This window comes from Oryza sativa, chromosome 1, assembly GCF_034140825.1.
Source record: "Oryza sativa Japonica Group chromosome 1, ASM3414082v1".
Taxonomy (NCBI): domain Eukaryota; kingdom Viridiplantae; phylum Streptophyta; class Magnoliopsida; order Poales; family Poaceae; genus Oryza; species Oryza sativa.
The window spans coordinates 31,456,979-31,471,248 of NC_089035.1; the positions used below are offsets into that span (position 1 = coordinate 31,456,979).

The 14,270-nt window shown below is 44.8% G+C and overlaps 1 protein-coding gene across 1 annotated transcript; it reads left to right on the forward strand.

Moving 5' to 3' along the window:
- Positions 1–11,132: 11,132 nt before the first annotated feature.
- Positions 11,133–14,256, forward strand: LOC4327199 (phosphatidylglycerophosphate phosphatase PTPMT2). The gene is made up of 6 exons (XM_015759088.3): positions 11,133–11,574; positions 12,097–12,219; positions 12,499–12,592; positions 13,214–13,296; positions 13,379–13,468; positions 13,571–14,256. Exons 1-6 carry the CDS (start codon positions 11,341–11,343, stop codon positions 13,970–13,972), a joined length of 1,026 nt encoding a protein of 341 aa, XP_015614574.1. The 5' UTR covers positions 11,133–11,340; the 3' UTR covers positions 13,973–14,256.
- Positions 14,257–14,270: the final 14 nt, after the last annotated feature.

The following is a 14,270-nucleotide window of genomic DNA, read 5'->3' on the forward strand; positions in this document are numbered from 1 at the left end:
GAGCAGCGCGCGCGCCTCCTGCAGGTCGCCGTCCCTGGCCGCCGAGACGAGCCGCTCGCCGGAAGCCGAGCACCCAAAGGAGTTGCCCACAAGGTTGAGGAACCCCATGGATGCTCAAAGCTGAGGATCTCCTCACGGCACAGCGCCCTTTCTTGCATGCACAGGAAGGACTCGAATCGAAGACTTCACCCTGAAATTTCCCAATCCACCAGGCCGGGTTGACGAGGTTGTAGGTGCGGGACGTCAGCGTTGTGGTGGCCATCTGGAAGCTGAACCACCGGCCGGAGTCCACCGTCGAGACGTCGGACTTGTCGCACTCCGGTATCGTGTTCGGGTGCTCAAGGCGGCGGCCGCGGGTCGGGCTCGCCGGCGCGGAGACCGCGAAGAAGGGGTGCCGGAAGGGGTCGACGTTCTAGTCCGGCTTCCTGATCTTGGGTGCCTGCGACGCCGTCGGCGACGAGAGCGGCGGCGTGACGGGCGCGCTGCTGGAGACGCGGAGCGGCGGGAGGTTGGGGAGCCCCTGGAGGAACGGGAGGAGGCAGGAGGCGCTCCGCCCACGCCCTGCCGCTGTCGCCACTCCGCTCGCCCCTCCGCTCCTCGTGGGCCCCTTCGCCCGCGGCCTGCTGCAGCTGCCGCTCCGTCGGCATGCTTCGGCTGCCGTCGGCGGCGGCGGCATGCTGCGGCGTGACGAGGAAGAAGAGAGAGAGCCGAGTGGGGAGAGGGAGATGACATGTGGGGCCCACCATATTTATTTATTTTTAGCTGGCATGTGGGCCCCACCTTTTTTAAGATTTTTTTTGTGTGGCTGACATGTGGGCCTATGTTTTTTATTATTTTTCTGATATATAATTGCCACGTCATCGCCACGTAGACGTCACGTCAGCCAAAACCGCTTTTAAAACCGCCGAGGGACCTCGTTTGCACAGGTTTTGACAGTTCATAAATTGGTTGTATCTGGTTTTGGGGTTCAACGACAAAAATCGGATTCGGTGTAAATAGAGGGAAGTTGGATGAACTTATTCCTAGGCCGAAAGGTTGGGAAATGGGCCCACTGGATAGACTCGTACCAGGCCTTTAAGAGTTAAGGGATGGCTTTGTTGGATAAGTTCCTTTAGGTCTTTTAATTTGTCACCAAGTCTAAAATTCATGCCTGAACTGAAATATCAGATATAACTCATCCCCCAACTCATAATGCAATGTCAACTTTGGTCTCTTAGCAGTATAGTGATCGGTTTTGGCTTACGTGGCGAGTGGGACCCACGTGGCCCCCACATGTTAGCGGCCACATGTGAACTGAGAGATTTGAGTCAGCAAAAATAGCACATTCGTCGCCCTCCACACGCACCCTGAGTCCCCCTACTTACCGTGACCGACATGCCTTGAGTGCATTCCCTTAGAGCAAGGCTAGTAATACAGCCGACCTGTTAGCTAGAAGGTTCTGTGTAGTCTTCTCTTAGCTTACCCATATAATAGTTAGCTCTTTACAATTAATATAGGGCCCACTTATTTCTCTCATAGAGTTTCTTGGTTCTTGTGTCCAAGTCGGCTGTAAGTTTACAGTCCGCTTCTCCTCTCTCTCCTCTCTTCTCTCCTCCACCTCAGCATTTAGCCGGCTTGTAGCCTACTATTATACTTGCTCTTAGTCGCTTCTCCCTCGACGGGATCTAGATTTGGGTCGTCACCCTCGAGTACTAGTCGTCGCCCAGCTCGTCAACGCTGACTCCAACTAGTTGCATTGGTTATCGCTGTGGTCGATGCGAGTCTCTCAATCTACATCAGTGCTCCGCCTGCCTTGTCGCCGACCAAGGGAGTAGGCCCCTCCTCGTGCCTCCCGTGGCGCAATCGCCGACTCTACCCGTTGGGGTCCTCCTTCAGCCTCTGCTATGGCCGTTACCGTCGGTCGGGTCCTGCTCCTGCTTCCTTCAATGCCTGCAACCGCCGGTGTCGGGGTCCCCAACGCCGCCAACATGTCGCCGCCCTACGGTTGCTTCCTTCTTGTCGTATGTGGGTAGCCCCGTGCTGGTATCTACTCTCTTTGTTTTGTCTTTTCTCTTCCCAATGAACTTGTGCATGTTAGCCAAGGGAGGAAGGAGAGAAAATTGGTGCTAAGAGATTTGAGTCAACTGTTGTGGACTGTAGAGGATGTGCTATTTTTGTTGCCCCGCCTCAATGTTCTTCACCGCAAAGACACCTCAGCCATCACTCACAGACCAGCGCACCTTCACCGACCCGATGTGTGCACGTGTACTGGGCGAGGGCCCGCAGGCCCGTACCCTGGGCGTGGAGCTCGTCCATCTCCTTCCTCCCGGTGTTGTAGCATTGGCGTCGGCAACGCCGCGGACAACGATAAGCCCCACCACGGCAAATGAGAAGCAACAAGACACGACGTTGCACTCCACCACCTCCCTCCAGACACCTTGCAGATCTCACTCCACCCTGTACATGGGTCTCACTTCAATTTATTTATTTTTAACCGAATACTCACTAACGTGTGGGTCCCATGGTTTTATTTGACTTTGTCAACACCACGTAGATGCCACATTAGTTGAAACTGTTGTTCAAAACATATTGGGATCTTACTTGAACTGGTTTTGAGAGTTGAGAGGTGCGTCATATTTTGTATTGTGGATCAGGAATGAATTTCAAACTAGGCAATAAATTGAGTGACCTAAAGTGAACTTATTCCGGCTTTTGTTGACTAGTACAAAACTGCACATCCACTTCAGCCCATTCCTCTGTTACATGATGCTATGGTGTTATGTGAAACTAATGCTTTTTCCCCTTTTTTTTCCTTGAGAAACACACGGAAATCTAGACGTTCACTATGCGCGCGCTCACCCTATCAATGCACATATGCACATCACATCCTATTAATACCTTCGGATGACTAGACTGACATATCCCTTCTTTTTATAAAGTTAAGGCCAAAAGCTCAAACCTCATGCTTCCACATTATTATCAAATTGTGAACCGTTGGATGAATGCATTAGATCGCTTCTCAGACGTTGGATGGAATGCAGCATAGAGCCCAACCCATTAGTCACCGAGTGAGTCTCTTCACCTCCTCAGCGCCAAATGTAGCCCACATGAACAAATTGGTCCATCTCCACACACATCTACATGTATCCAGCCCGTCAATCCGTATAAAAGAGCTTTATGGCTGAACGCCCCTTCAGTTGACATGTGCTACCTAAATTATCTACAAATTTTGGATAGAGCTGTTAAAAAGAATTTCTCCAAGAAAGCTATTTGTTTCTTCTGTTTCTTCTTGAGATTGTACCTCCTATCTAACAAATTGATGTTAACCAAGTCCCACAGCAACGCACGGGGCATCCTCTAGTTTTATAATTGATGAAGTCATCGTGAGTGTTTCATTGTGTATGGGTATTCCACCTACCATGCTACCACTAAATAAATAGTCGTAAATCCGAACTCCCGTGTTAATTCCAAGAAGTTAAACTACACACACTTCGCAGCGAATGTGTTTTTCCCGGTTAAAAAAAAGAGATGTATCTTTTTCTTCAAAAGTACGTGGAATGGACACGCACTGAGTTTATGGCAGCTTCGTTTTAGGTAATTTTAGTCTTGTCACACTCCTGTAAAATAAAGTATTTGCCTCTTTTTATCCTTTTTGTGAGTTGTAGGCTCGTGAAGCACGTTCTTTTTATCAAGGTGGAGTACACGTAAGATGTTGAAGTGGAATCCGCAATCTGAATATGACATGTGTAGAATATGTGCTTAATTTATCCCCTAGCAAGAGCCTCATGATTTATCCTACAATGAATCAGCTGATGTCAAAATTCAAATTTAAAACATAATTTTAAGTTAATTTTAGAGTATTTTCAATGTAGTTTTTTTTGTCAATATTTATTCATAAATTATTTTTTATAGCTAATAAGTCGTTTTGATATATAATCAGCTCTTGACAAACTGATGAGGATACAAACGTGTACTATTTGAAAAGAATACATTAAGGCCCTGTTTAGGTTCCAACTTTTTTCTTCAAACTTTCAACTTTTTCGTCACATCGAACTTTTCTACACACACAAACTTCAAATTTTTCATCACGTCGTTCTAATTTCTTCAAACTTCTAATTTTAGCGTGGAACTAAACACAACCTAAATAGTACGTGTCTTTATATAAAAGGGCAAAAGAAACAAATTTATGGCTATTTTGTTTCTCCACCCTACTAACATATTGGGAACTTAGGTCTTGGGTAAGTTCTCGCGCTATCAATGGACAATGTTTTTAGATAATAGAATATAACATTAATGGACTATTGATTTGGCGGCTATTAACATTCATACAAACACCCAACGAAATACAAGTTACATGCTTGGGTGGGAAAATTTTGGTATTTCAACTTGGGCTACATTCTATACCGCTTTACAATCCGTTAAATGGTGCGGCAAAAATCATAAATATAGAAGTTTCTTTCTAAATTAATTAAATGTATTTTTAAAATTTATAATAATTAATATTTAATTAATCATACACAAAATGCTTGTTTCTTTTAATGTGTCACCGAAATTTTCAGTCGAAACACACTTCCGCCGTGTTTAGTTTCAAAGTTATTCTTCAAACTTCTAACTTTTCCATCACATCAAAACATTCCTACACACAAACTTCCAACTTTTCCGTCACATCATCTAATTTCAACCAAACTTACAATTTTAGGGTGAACTAAACACAGCCTTCCAAACGAAACTTTAATTTACAAATGGTTAGTATCTGTCCTCTACATGCTCCAACATGTGCTGAGTGTTATTTCTCTGAAACACGACTTTACAAGAAAACAATCGTATAGTCTTCTGCATTCGTCTCATGAAGCTGGAAGCCTGGAAGTCTATACGAAAAGGAGAGCCACTACGCACAAGCCACAAGTGACAAGCCTGCGTGCAAGGCAAGGTCGTGAATCGTCAAGCGCAAGACGATAATGCTAAGAAGGTCATGAAGCACGAGCGGGCGTGATGTCACTCGGTGTGAACCCTGAAGTATGGAGCCATGGAGTATGTGAACTCGTCGAGTATGGATGGATCGATTGCGATCGCTGTCATTACCGAGAGCATATTACCGCAACTCTCCCGCGAGCAAAAAAAATTGATCCGGATCTTTCCCGTTTGGGTTGGCACCGGAGCACCACCACCACTGCCTTGCCCATGTCAGGCCCCAATCGATTGGCTTTTTTTTCTAATAAACCAAAACGGCTTATTAGAAAATAAAAATAAATTTATAGGTAAAACTTTTATATATGTGTTTTTTTTTAATTTAAAAGCCAATGCTGAAAAAAATATACGTTGAAAATATCTCAAAATCAAACTTAAAATTAAGTTTGAAAATTTAAAATTTGGTTTATTCTTCGGTTTATTGGACCATCGGATGGAAGCCTCAATTCAGCATCAGTGATATTTTTCTCAGCAAAACCTATCAGGGTTCAGGGATTCAGGGGAGCAGTGTGCCAGTGTCGCTGTTCCAAACCAATCATGCAAGCAGCAAAATATGAGGTGAGGTGGTGAGTGCCAACCACGCGAGAGCAGAGCACTGCAGCCGCGTCACGGCGGCTCGCGTGGTGGCGGAACAATCCATCCATCGCCTCCCACGCGGCCACACCGTCAGTCAAACCCCGTGCAAGTGCCGTGGCCCCACACCCCGCCCAATCCCAGGCTCCCAGCGCCTGGCGCCCACGGATACCGTCACCCTTCCCGAGGACCTCAGCCGCCGCGGGCCCACGGGGCATCCACCAACGGGATGCTTCCAACGGACACCGCCCAGGTGGGCCCCCAGCTGCAGGAGCCCCCCTTTCAGCCGGGCCCACGTGAACACCAGCCCGCTTGTCGGCCAGCGCGAGCCCTGACGCCGAGACGACGCCGAGACCGCGGGGGTCCCACGGGGCGCGTGCGAGGTGGCAGGTCGTGCGCCTGACGCCACTGGCGACGCCAGCTCGCCGCGGTCCGATCCAATCATGCGGCCTCGTAGCCGCGGCCGTCTTCTTTATCGGGAGCCTATACCGTATAGCGCTGATGCTGGCCTTCCGATCGGCATCTGACGGATAGAACTGTTTTTTTCCGGTTACAGTGGCCGATTCGCCTGGATTGGGAATATACGGCCGGGATTAGAGCGAGTGGATTTTCTTAGGGTGTGTTTGGATGGTGGGTTTTGGGTGGATAGGATATGGCGGCCCCCTTTTTTTTTTGTGTTTGGTTGGTGGGCGAAAATAGAATAGGGCGGCCCGGAGGAGAATATTCCCCTTAGAAGTAGCCGCCCGAGCGCCCGGGCGAGGGCGGACGAGCGAGCAAGCTGGTCGCTCGACTCGTGTCATCCGTCACCACGTGACCGCAATGACTTGAGCGAGCAGTGGCGAACCTAGAATAAAAGTTACCGGGGGTCCAATACATACTAATTATCTAATTATTGACTAATATATTAATTAATATAGTGTAATTTATATAGGATTTGAATAATCTACCCGGTGTCCTGTGACACCGGGTAGTATAACCTAGGCACGCCCCTGCGAGCGAGGCAGCAAGCACGCAGCCAGCAAGAGAGGCGAGCTCGGAGGCCGGTGCGGGACGGGAGCGCAACGGCTGGCACGGGACACAAGCGCGGTGGCGGCGGGAAGAGGGTGCCGCGAGACTGGAGGCCGAAGGCGACGACAGCAAGAAGATGGGGCGGTGGCGAGTGGGAAGAGGCGGTGGTATGGAAGTAGATGACGATGACCGGATCTGAAAGCGGCAACCATTGTAGTTTCCCAGGCTCCTCCTCGCCGGGATCTGGAGGCGGCGGATCCGGTGAGACGGCCGGCATCGTCGTCGTTGTCACCGCCTAATGAGGGGACGGGGTGGCGGCCGGCGAGAGGAGCGAAGAGACGAGACAGCGGCTGGCGAGCGAGAAGACGGGGCGGCAGCTGGCGAGAAGAGCAAGCCGACGACCAACGAGAAGAGGACTATTTTTTTTATTTTCCCCCTTTTATTTGTTTATGATTTTTTTATTTCTCTATATTTTTTTAATATATAGATTGATAATTTTGTGGGTTTGGTGATTTTGAAGGGGTATACTCACCCTCTCTAATGAAGGGGTGATTGCAGCCATTCATCCATCCTACTCCCTCTAACCAAACAAAAAATTGGATCACCAAATCCACCTTCATCCCTAGAACCAAATAAAAAACTGGATCAATATACTCACTCCACCAAACAAAAAACTGGATCGTCAAATCCAGCAAATTATGGACCGCCATATCCTATCTAACCTTGACCGTAAACCAAACGCACCCTTAGAAGATGTGAGTGGCTGAGTGGCAGCCGTGAGAGCTTGTTCGGTTTGAAGGGGATTGAAAAATATTGGAGGGGACTGTGGAAGAATAATTCCACACCACAATAGGGCCTTGTTCGGTTTAGATAGGATTAAAGACGGGAGGAATAATTCCACACCACAATAGGTGTGGAATAAATTCTCTCTAATCCCTCCCTCATAAAAATTAATCGAATAAGGCCTCGAGGAAATGAGAAAAAAAATCCAAAAGATTTGTGGTTTTATGCGGTTTAGTATATCATTTACACCCCTGGAAAGCATTGATGGGCGGAGTTGGTGATTAGGCCTTTTTACGTTCACAACCTAGAACTTGTCCATAATGATGGTCCTTTGCTGTCGATTTGCAATGTACTCAGCTTTCTAATTGCACTCTCAAAATGGACTTGCCACCCTTTTTCCCTCCCTTATTTCGTCTAACATTCTCTCAGGTGTAGCTATCCTGACAACTTTTGGTTAGTACTAGCAGTTGCCATGTCAATGATTTATGTACAATGATATCATAGTGGTATGGTTATTGAAAAACGTGTCAATAAATTGGTTGGACAAAACGACGGAAGATTTAAACTTACCGTGAGTACTATACCCTAAACTCTAAAACCTAAACCCCCTTCGTACTATAATATAGATTTCGATATTTTGCTTGCACTGTTTGACAACTCGTCTTATTAAAAAAATTTGTGCAAATATAAAAAACGAAAAGTTGTGCTTAAAATACTTTGGATAATAAAGTAAGTAAAAAAAATAATTCCATAATTTTTTGAATAAGATGAATGGTCAAACAGTGTAAGCAAAATGTCAAAATCCCTTATACTAGAGGACGGAGGGAGTATTTCTTTAAAATAGTATAGTAGTCCAGCTGTACACACATACATACTAGACTTTGTCTTGATATGTCGTTTCTCGGTGTTTATCTAGTCTAACATCATTGAGAAAAAAAATAGAATAATGATGAAATTTTCTCCAGTATTAATAATTCTTAACCTCTCCACTTATCAACCACAAAAGGGATCATGTTTCTTTATTTTATCAACCGTGAAATCTTCATTCTTTGCCACTTCGGTATGCAAAAACATGAGTTGGTTGTTGAGCTCCGGTTGAGAAGAATCAGCATGACATCATGATTCGTCCCTTTGCAAATATCCCATCCTCTCCCTCCGTCCCTCTTTCTCTCTCTCATTTTAAGGGTATGTTTGGATAATGAAAAATGAGAGGTAGGATTAGGATTGGAAAATAAATGAAGCGTTCATTGGTGGAGAAACCATCTTTGGTCGGTTGACCAAAATCCACAATAGTCCCGGTTGCAATAAAAACAGGGACTAAAAATCAACCGGGACTAAAAACACAACAACCGGGACTAAAAATCATCTTTACTCCCGGTTCATCACGTGTCAGTTGGTGACACCAACCGGGACTAAAGATCATCTTTATAGTCCCGGTTGATAATACTAACCGGGACTAAAAATTATATTGATCTTTAGTCCCGGTTAATATTACCAACCGAGACTAAAATTTAATACGTAGTATATAATCTCTATCCCTTATCCTCTCCTACACTTCACAGATCTGTTCCCCTTCCTCTTCACAGATCTAACTCCTCCTCCCCCTTCTCCCCTTCCTCCTCCCCTCCTCACTTCCCATCCGACCCGGTGGCCGGCGGGGCCGCGGCGGGCGGTGGCAGTGCCGCGCGCAGCGGCGGCCGGCGGGGGTGCGCCCGGCGGCGGCCTTGCCCTCTCAACTGCCGGCCGGTCTCTTTTCTTTTTTTTTCTTTTTTTTTACAATTTGTGATTGATTGGGATGTGTAATTTTGTGATTCGTTGCATGGATATGAGATGTATAATCTATGATGTATTTGATTTGTGTGTATTTTTTAGGATTTGTGATGTATTTGATTTGAGTATATTTTTTTAGGATTTGTGATGTATTTGATTTATGTTTATAAGTAACTTAAGATTTGGGATGTTACTTTGAATTGGGGATTTGGGGATTGATTTAGGGATATACATGGCACTAGATTTGGGAGAAAATATAGAGATTAAATCTGGCAAAAGAAAAAAAAAGCGCTACTCTCTCTTTAGTCCCGATTGGTGTTATCAACCGGGATTAAAGATTCCTCTCTTTTTTCCCGGTTGGTAACACCAACCGGGACTAAAGATCGATCTTTAGTCCCGGGTATTTGAACCGGGACTAAAGATAGTGATCTTTAGTCCTGGATTCATACTCCCGGTTGAAAAACCGGGACTATATGGGGGTTACCAACTGGGAGTAAAAAGGCTTTCTCCACCAGTGGTTAGGATTAAATAGAAAAGGGATAATGAATGGTTGGAATTTAAAGATGTCTTTTGTGGGTAGGAAATTATTTCCCTAACTCATTAGCCAAACAAAGCCTAAATATTACATCTGGTTTTTAATGAAAGTCGTCTTTAACTTTTGACACATATTTGATCATTTGACTTACTTAATTTTTTTATGATTATCATTTATTTTTACTGTGATTGTTTTATCACTAAAAGTGCTTAAAGCATAATTTATATCTTATGTATTTGCACAAAGTTTTTAATAAAACTAATGGCTGACTAACAACGATGGCATATAAGGAGAAAATGGATTGTTCGGTAGTATATTGTAGAACTAAATTTGTTAGTGGCATATTGTAGAACCCACACAATTGTTAATGGCATAGAACGGATTGACTCAACTTAATAAGATATCCTTAACAACCCCTGGAAGAGCTGTCTACTACCATGTTCGGCACCTTTGTATATTCTTTTATTTTTAACAAATTAATAAGTATTTTTTGTGACTCGATGTTATTCCGTTACAATTAAAACATGTCATTGAGTATTGACTGTGTATCCCACTAAACGGATCTGAATCAGCTGCAGTCATAGTATTGACTGTAACTTAAATAATTTGCAGCTGCTGTATTGGATTGAAATTAAACGGTACTACATATTAGCTTGGCAATGTAGCAAAAACTGTTATAGTATAAAATATTGTTTTATGTACTACTGTTTGAGTAGTGGAGCGGTAAATATGAGCTTTTGATCATTAAAATGAACGGTTACAATACATGCAGTCCTATGGTGCAGTTGTGTCTGCATCGGATCTCAATCCCCACTAAACAACTACTCCCTCCGTCCCATAATATAAAGGATTTTGAGTTTTTATTTGTATTATTTGACCACTCGTCTTATTTAAAAAATTTGTGCAAATATAAAAAACGAAAAGTTGTGCTTAAAGTACTTTAGATAATAAAGTAAGTCACAGAAAAAATAAATAATAATTCTAAAATTTTTTGAATAAGACGAGTGATCAAACAGTGCAAGTAAAAACTCAAAATCCCTTATATTATAGAACGGAGGGAGTACCTCTTGGAGTATGGAGAAGGAGAACATTAGACGCATCAGTTAAACATTTCAAGTATACTGAGCATGGACCTCTAAAAAACTCTTCATTCCCTCCGTACCATTATGTTTGGGTTCTGTTGTGCTCCCTTTTCTTCTCCTAACGCAAGCGGGACACGAAAATCTTTTACATGTACTCTAGAAAATGAACCTCTTAATTCAATAGCATGAACAAAACGCTGCGCGTTGAGGAATTGTTGTTGCACCTACCAAACCATCCAACCATCAAAGAGCACAATTATGCAGCTGTTGAAGGGCCTGACGCGAAAGAGCACACACACCACGTTTCCTCCACCAATAAATTCCATCTCTCATTCTCTCACCAACAAAAAACCACGAACCAGCGAGACCAGACCGTCTCCCCTGGCCCTCTCTCCGATTCAGCAAAATTGCCACCTGTTTCCGCATCCGCCTCTACCGAGGTTTTAGACACCGCGGCGCAGGCGCTCTTCCCATTTCTCGCGTCCCGCGAGGCAGCCGCAACTCGCCATCACCACCTCCCGATCCGCGCGCTTTCTCTCCCGCGCCCCCTGCGGATCTGCCGGCTCTGGAAGGGCGAGAGGGCGCTGGAGTCGTCTCGGCGGCGCTAGGGTTGAAGCTGGTGGGGGAAGGAGGAGGAGGGGCATGAGGATTAGCGAGCTGGGAGAGTGTGACGGGGTGCGGTCGGAAGGGGAGGAGGAGCAGCAGGTGGTGGTGGAGGAGGCCAGCGTCCGCGGCGGCGTGGTGGTAGCGCGGCTGAGCGCGAAGCGTGCGCTCGTCGGCGCCGGCGCCAGGGTGCTGTTCTACCCGACGCTGCTCTACAACGTGCTGCGCAACCGGTTCGAGGCGGAGTTCCGGTGGTGGGACCGAGTCGACCAGGTGGGTTTGCCCCCTCTTTCCTTGCGTCTGAATTCGACTCGCGTGATTAAACTCTCTACAAGCCTCGCGCGATTATAGGCTTCGCTTTTGGTTTACTCGTGACTGTTAGGGTGGCTGTTGACTTATCTCTGTGGGATTTGTTCACTTGGGGGTTGGTTTTGTTATGCTTGGATATTACGGGGAGAGTTTCATTGCCTTTTTTTCCCCCTGAAGTAATACCCTTCGCTTCCCCGTGAGCAGTGATTGTGTTCCTGTGGTTGTTCCATTAAGGCTCCATTTTGTCTAAGAAATTTGAGTAATTATCTTCAAGTGCGTACGTTATTTCGGCCTGTTCTTTGGTAAATTACTAGTGTAGACTGCAGTAAGTCTCATATGATGTTTAGTTTGGCATGTGGAGGGATTTGTGGACATGGCTTTAGTTGCCGTTCTTTGTTACACTGTTGTTTTACATAATTTAGTACTCTTAATTGAGTCTGTGCTATAAAGATCTCACCGACTAATTTGTCCAATCTCCACCCGCAGTATATTTTGCTAGGTGCTGTTCCTTTCCCAAGTGATGTTCCACGTTTGAAGCAACTTGGAGTTCAGGGAGTTGTAACATTGAATGAGGCTTATGAGACCCTGGTCCCAACATCTTTATACCAGGTAAAATCTCTTATCACTTGATTTCCTAGCTTAGTACATGATTTCATTTGTGTTGTGAACCTTGATTCGCTACTCAATCAGAAGGAAAGACTTGGTCTTCATTATTTACTCGTTGTGAGAGTGTATGATGTAGTCTTTTGTTGTCAGACATCTTCTCGTTGAGTTTAAAGCATAATTTTATTCATTTGATTCATTCAGGGGATTTTCAATCACTTTATTTTGTGTTTGCAATCAACAATGCAAGATCCTCCTGACGAGTAACAAGTCCTACTTTTGCAGGCCCATGGGATTGACCACCTTATTATTCCCACAAGAGACTACCTGTTTGCACCAGCCCTCCAGGATATTTGTCAAGCCATAGATTTTATCCACCGTAAGTTCATGCCCTTTGTGGAACATATCAACATATAGTCCTAAAGGTGGCCAATGTTAATGGCTTCATGCCCTTTGTTGAACATGGTCCTAAGTGTGTCACTTTTACACTTCGATTTTTTTAATGCCTGTATGACTCTGTAGTATGGAATATTTATTTTTTCTCGAACACTAGTATGAAATATTGTTCTTCCGCATGTAAACAATGACATAGGTTTAGGTAACAAAACTACTACCGGTAGTCAGATTAAGGGAAGTCAAGCTAGTTGCAGTCAACTCTGATTTTGTGGAGCAGGTGATAGCTGCGTTCAACTAATGGATATGGAATTTGGTTTGCGATCATGGCCAATTAGTTGTTGGTGTAGTAGGTGTTCAAATTTAAGTTGCAGCGACATGTTCTAATTCACATCCCATCTCCAAGTTCCAACCATGGGATGAGAAGGATCTGTTAGCTGTCAGTGCAATATAATACTACCATACACCATGATTATTAAGTGAAATTATTAATATATCTGCTGGCAGGAAAGGAAACCTGCTTTTACACACTTTCTGCATTGTAGCCATTTATGCAGACAATTTTTGCTGACCTCAACTGGATATTAACTTTGGCTCTTTTTTTCAGGGAATGCATCAGAAGGTGGCATTACTTATGTTCACTGTAAAGCTGGAAGAGGGCGTAGCACGACTATTGTTTTGTGTTATCTGGTAGGATAAACAATAATTAAAGCAACTCAATATTGTATATCTTTCGCTCCATTTTGCTGATGACAGATTACTTGTCTTGCAGATTAAATATCGGAGCATGAGTCCAGAAGCAGCATTAGATCATGTCCGATCCATTAGGCCTAGAGTACTTTTGGCACCATCGCAGTGGCAGGTGTGGGGACGTCTTTTGTTATTGCATTTTGTCCAAGTGAGAGCTATTACTCTACAGTCCTACAAATGCTAAGCTGCTTCATGCAACGACATGATTGTGCAGGCTGTCAACGTTTTTAGTACCCTCACCACCGGGCGTCTTCCAATACAGAGTAAAAACCTGGGCCATTTTCTAGAAGCCGGGGATGACTGCATCACCAACTCAGAAATTGATGATTACTACTCCATGGAGCTTGATTACGAAGATAGTGGTTTACCCCTTTGTCAAGTAATGTTACCCAGGCCAACGAGCCCTACAGTGTGTACTGACGCAGTACTCATAACAGAAGCGGACCTCGAGGGATATGATACTTATGCCGATACCAGGAAGGACGTTGTGTCGTTGGAAGTGATAGTCAGCCGGAAGCCCATCATGAGAAGACTATCATGTCTCTTTGGATCTCTGAAACTTACCAACAATTGTGAGCCAACCCCAAGCCGGTTTGCTGAGGTTCGGGCCTGCTAGGTAAACCAGCAGGCTTTTATGCAGTTTTCAATGCTGTGAATCAAGGGTACATAGTAGTAGATAATAATAGGCAGTTAGCCTGTTAGACATGGTAGAAACAGTGATGTTTCTACTTTCTCTTATCGCGGCAATGCCACCGGGAAGAAAATGTGTGCATAGTGAGTTTGGAGAGTGTAGAGATGTGGATGTGCGGATTGTCCTTGTTTTTTAACCCTGAAAACGTGAGATTTCACTTAATGGTTGTTTCTCCGATCGGAATAAAAAGATGTCCATGTTCCATGTCACTATTTGTCTGCTG

Bases quoted from the DNA above. Each gene is read 5' to 3' on its own strand.
- LOC4327199 (XM_015759088.3), top strand. From the start codon at position 11,341: ATGAGGATTAGCGAGCTGGGAGAGTGTGACGGGGTGCGGTCGGAAGGG. The intron at 12,593-13,213 runs GTAAGTTCATGC...TCTTTTTTTCAG, and splicing joins AGCCATAGATTTTATCCACC to GGAATGCATCAGAAGGTGGC. The intron at 13,297-13,378 runs GTAGGATAAACA...CTTGTCTTGCAG, and splicing joins CTATTGTTTTGTGTTATCTG to ATTAAATATCGGAGCATGAG.